The sequence below is a fragment of the Phaseolus vulgaris genome, chromosome 9, assembly GCF_000499845.2.
Source record: "Phaseolus vulgaris cultivar G19833 chromosome 9, P. vulgaris v2.0, whole genome shotgun sequence".
NCBI classification, from domain to species: domain Eukaryota; kingdom Viridiplantae; phylum Streptophyta; class Magnoliopsida; order Fabales; family Fabaceae; genus Phaseolus; species Phaseolus vulgaris.
The window spans coordinates 20,989,040-20,994,233 of NC_023751.2; the positions used below are offsets into that span (position 1 = coordinate 20,989,040).

At 31.3% G+C, this 5,194-nt stretch overlaps 1 protein-coding gene and 1 long non-coding RNA gene across 2 annotated transcripts; one reads left to right on the forward strand and one right to left on the reverse strand.

Annotated features, from left to right (window-relative positions):
* Nucleotides 1-1,897: 1,897 nt before the first annotated feature.
* On the reverse strand, nt 1,898-2,515 carry LOC137822508 (uncharacterized). Its single transcript, XR_011082930.1, has 2 exons — nt 2,378-2,515; nt 1,898-2,295 (listed from the first exon to the last, which is right to left on the reverse strand). It is a non-coding gene; the product is annotated as an uncharacterized lncRNA (long non-coding RNA).
* LOC137822507 (probable WRKY transcription factor 51) lies at nt 2,282-4,881 on the forward strand. Its single transcript, XM_068627404.1, has 3 exons — nt 2,282-2,706; nt 2,808-2,953; nt 4,524-4,881. Exons 1-3 carry the CDS (start codon nt 2,470-2,472, stop codon nt 4,720-4,722), a joined length of 582 nt encoding a protein of 193 aa, XP_068483505.1. The 5' UTR covers nt 2,282-2,469; the 3' UTR covers nt 4,723-4,881.
* The last annotated feature ends 313 nt before the right edge of the window (nt 4,882-5,194 follow it).

Consider the following 5,194-nt stretch of genomic DNA (forward strand, 5'->3'; position numbering starts at 1 on the left):
TGCCTAGTCGGAGTGGCGCTAACCTTATTCCTTCCTGACGTGGCAACAATCGTTGCTGTCACGATATGAACACACTAAGAAATTTTTTTCTCTAAAGCATCCCCTCTATGGAAAACGAGTCAATGTGACTCAGGTAGAAATCTTCTCCAATGGAAACAACCTCTATTCACAATAGGTTTATTCCCAAAAGAGAAAAGGGGTTTAGAAGAAGTGAAACAGAGGAAGGAACATAAGAGATAAACATAGAACGTGCCTAGAAGTGAATGAAAACAATGACAATAACGGAAGAATAAGAGTGAATTGTCACCAACAAAATCAAGCAAGCCAAAGAAGATGAAGTAATGGTGATATATTGATTTTATATGATTTTGGAAACATTTCCTAACATTAAAAATATAGTATGAAGAGACAAGTGCAAAAAATGAAGTATTACATTTGCCTATGGCAACGTGTTTTTCGAGGAGAATAGCCTTTTTATCAAATGATAGTTGTCAAACCGACAACACCTCAAAATCATATAACACATCATTAGAAGTAAAAATCTTTCATTCAATCTCTAGTTATAACTCTTGAAGTTTTGTTCCCCTTGTTATGATATGTCATTATTACTATTTTAATTACCATTTAATTGAAATAAATATCGTTTTAAGTGCATTTTAATTTTAGTAAGCTCAGGCTAACAAGTTAGATAAACCTAGACCGAGCAATATAAGTGGTCACAAATTCCGATATGGTTTTAGTCATGAAAATGCGACCTATTTCTAAGAGCTCGACAAAGACAAAAAATAAAGCAAAAGTTCAAGTCCTATAACCCTAAAACGAAGTTCCCAAGCTTTGGAGGCTTGTGTACTACCCAGTACTGAAAAATACTAGATAGTTAATATCGACTTGCAATAGTGGAAACTATATGTAGAATTCAAATAATTCAAATATACTGAAAAATTTATATCTAATTCATATTTTGTTAGAATCAACTGAATTATTTGATAATGGATATCATTTTAGAGATATTTTCGTAGGCCAAAAAACCTATAAATACCACCTCAAGAAGTATTCATTTAATCTCAACACTTTCATTTACTTCTCATTCACCTATTCTCTAAAACTCTTATTGACTTGAGCATTGAAAAATCTTTTAGAAAAGAATCATCATTCAATTTTCATATTCAAAGCTCCACAACTCTTTATAGAAGAGGTAATAAACTTGTGCTGCTCGATCATCCATTTCTAACAATTCCAACTCATCCTTGTTGATAAAAAAATTACTTATATTATCATGAATAATTAATAACCTTAAATTTTGTCTTTGTTGTGCCCTTATTTGGAGCCACTTGATTGGTCGCATTCTCGATAATCCTTTGAAATTTGCTCGACTCTCCATTGTAGATCTTCCTCCCTCTCAAGAATGACTCTAGATTCAACTTCAAAGTTTGATTAGCTTCATATGTATCCCTTTCTCTACTTCGTCTTCTTCGGATGTCATTGTTGCTTTTTCAATTGTGAAGCCTATATCATGTTTGAGTTTTTTTTCTCCATTCGGCGTAACTATTCTTTTAATTGTACTGGCTACTTTAACTCCATCTTTCGACTCTGATGGTGTAAGCTCGTTCCAAGAACTTCATTAGTTCGATACGTTCCGCTTACTTAGTCTGAATGTGTATGATATAATATTAACCCAACAATCTTTTAATTTATTCAAATAAAAAATACTTTAAAAATTAAATAAAAAAAATCAATCTAAACTAATCAAAAGTTGTGTTGGACAAATAATTTCATTGGATAAATATTAATTTTGAATTTTAAAAATTTTAAAAAAATATGCATTTAATCTCCAATTTAAATCTAATTAAATTAGATTGAAATTATAAAATAAAAATTTAGATTTGAAATAGAATCATTAAAATAAAATAATTTGGTTTAGATTAGTGTATGATTTTGAAATATGCTTTTTGGTGCTTAACAACACATAGATGAGAGACAAATACGAGTGGGTGGAGTGATTACCCTGGAATATGTAGATAAGCAGGGATGACCCTTGCTCAATGGAGAGCCACTACATATTTCATAAAAAATAAAGAAAATTTGAACTATATACATGGATAACACCACACTCAGTATCCATCATCGTCTTAAAAAAGCAATAACATATCACTGTTTTCATGGTCCCATTACCCATTCTGCAAAATAAAAGTGGTAGGGAACCCCTACTTGCTAGCTCTACGTCATCACACTGACATCATCTTCACCTGTGAGCAAGTTCGCAGCATCCTCCAAGAAGGTGTTTTGAAGTATCTTCTAATTCCATCAAACGTATTAAAAAGCAAAGAGAGACATCAAATAATTATTCCGATATTATTATTTATTGTTATTACCATACATTATATATATATCCAGTGACAGCATGCTTTGGTCCTTGTCCCTGGTAAAAGGCCAAAGACTCTGGGGTCTCTGCAACATCACCACACCACCATGGAATACTATTTTGGAAACCCTAATTTCCGTCACTCTGCCGTAGACAACATGGCAGCATCTCCCTCCTCTGAGTTCATGATATCTGATTATCTCATCTTGGAGGATGTTGTTGATTATCATCACGAAGAGTGTTGGTCACAAAGCACTGAAACTGAATCATCGGAGAAAGCAACCTCCAGCGATGCCAGTCATGGATTTGGTGATGCAACCTCCACCAGCACCAACAACATGCAAGTGCTTTTTTCTTTATTTATGTTTATTTTTTTCTTTCATTAAACAAGTAAGCATAAGTATTATTAATTATTGCTGAGATTCAACCTTAATTTGACAGAAAGTGCAAAAATAAAGGGCTTAAGCGAAGGAAGGCAGAAGTGAGTCAAAGCATCACGCTTAGAACCAGATCGCAGCTTGAGATTATGGATGACGGATATAAATGGAGGAAGTACGGAAAGAAGACAGTGAAGAACAATTCCAACCCAAGGTAATTACTCAAAACTATTAATTTCACAGATTAAAAGAACAAAATAACTCTATTTTTTTAAAGAAAAAACCATTCTCATAAAAGAATTGGAATATTGCTGCGAATCGATTTAACTACTTAGATAAGATACTAGTAAATAAGGCTTGTACTGGATCAAAATGATTAAGGGTTTTATTTTATACACTGATACCCTGAGACAAATTAAAGAAACATATAAGGTAATTAAGATTTAAGGACCAGTAGCAATAAAACGAACCTGATGTAACATACTTAACTCAATGCTCCATTGCTTGCTTGGACTTTTCTTCCTGTATCATGATCTTATATAATGTATGAAAAATTCATGTCTTTTGAATAGCTTTTAAGGATTACGTTAGGATCCAAGTTGGTGAAGTTATGAGGCTGTGAAATAATTAAAGAAATCAATGTGGTGTAAGACATGAATGGAGGGGGAAGTGAGGGAATCATGTCAACCATGCACTATAAAATAGGATAAGATATTGGGCCCTATAGCTAGCCAGAAAGATAGAGATGAAAGTGGTGGCGGCTGAAATATACATGAACATATATAGTGATTAAAAGAGGGGGACAAGGACAAGGCCTGGGTTATTGATGGACCCATATTAAACATAGATCGATGTATGCAAATTTGGTTTCTTAAGAAGCAAATGGTGAAGCATATATTTCTTTGTTTGTGCTTGATTATTATAAGTAACATGCTTTGCAGTGAGATTGGGACTGCTAAGTAAGTAATCTTTCTTTATGAACACTCCACTGATGCGTCTCTGACACCGTACATGACGTAGTTTTGCTAAATTATTGGCATTTTTCTGACTTAGTTTAGTTCCCTCGTGTGCCTGTTTTAGCCTATAGGAGGAGGAAGAAGAAGATAAGGGTAGTTAAAAACACAAAATGTTTACTATTGTTAGTTTCATGTACGGAAACTGTTAAAATGTTTTTGAAGGCTGTGAATTCCTCTCCAAGCTGGCATTTTGTGAATAGAATATGTTAGGACTCATATCTAACTTATATACACTGTACGTGTATAATTATTCAAAAAATAAATAGATTATTGAAAAGGAAAATATATTTTGATTAAAATGATGTAATTTTAAAATTGTATTGTAAACTAGTGTTTTAACGTAGCAGCTGTCAAAATAATATTTTTCATAATTTATTCACATTTATTTATCAAATATATAATCAAAGAGTTGTGTTTACATAATGCATATCTTTGTCAAAATTAATAAACAACTCAAATTTAATAAGTTAATTTGTAAATATAAAATGACATATTTAATTATTTGAAGTAAAATTAGATTTCAAATACTAGTATATATATTAAGCTATACCAAATGCATTTTATATTAAATTAATTTTAAATTTTATCAATATAATCTATTTGATTACATTCAATAATTTTTAAAGTGAAATTATGTAATAAAAATCATTAAATATAATTCTCTCTTTATATATATGCAGTAATTAGTTTTTGTTTAAAAGTTGTTGAGCTAGTTTCAGTTAATAGAAAACTAATTCTGGTTTTGAAAAATTGATGATGAGAGTGCAGGAACTACTACAAGTGTTCAGATGAAGGATGCATTGTGAAGAAAAGGGTGGAAAGGGACAGAGATGACTCCAGCTATGTTTTAACAACGTATGTAGGGATCCACAATCACGAGACCCCGTCTTCCTATTACACCCAAATGTCTTTGCTGCATTCTGATGATTGGAACAGTCACCCTTCTGCAACTCAAAACTCATCCTAGCTCCTCAATATACATATACATATATATATATATACACATATATATATATATATAGTTAATCATAATTATTGTGTAATTAATTTTCTCATTCTCCATGGAGACCTTCCAATTTGAAGTTTAATTATGTGTGCATCTATTGATCAGGCGGCGTGAATGTAACTGTTAAGTATACACTACACAAAAATCATTAAATAGAAACTAATTTTTTTAGACACCAAAATAATTAGTTGCAGTAGTAACTAAATTAGATACCATTTTAGAAACTAAATAAAATTTTGGTTTCTAAATTAGTTTATATTATTGTTAAATAGTTTTTAAATTGGTATCTAATTAGCAACCAAGGTTTTAGAGACCAAATTTAGAAAGTAGATAATTGGTAGTTAAAACCTTTGTTGTTGATTAGATACTAATTTAAAAACTATTTAAGAATAATAGAAACTAATTTAGAAACCAATTTTTTATTTAGTTTCTA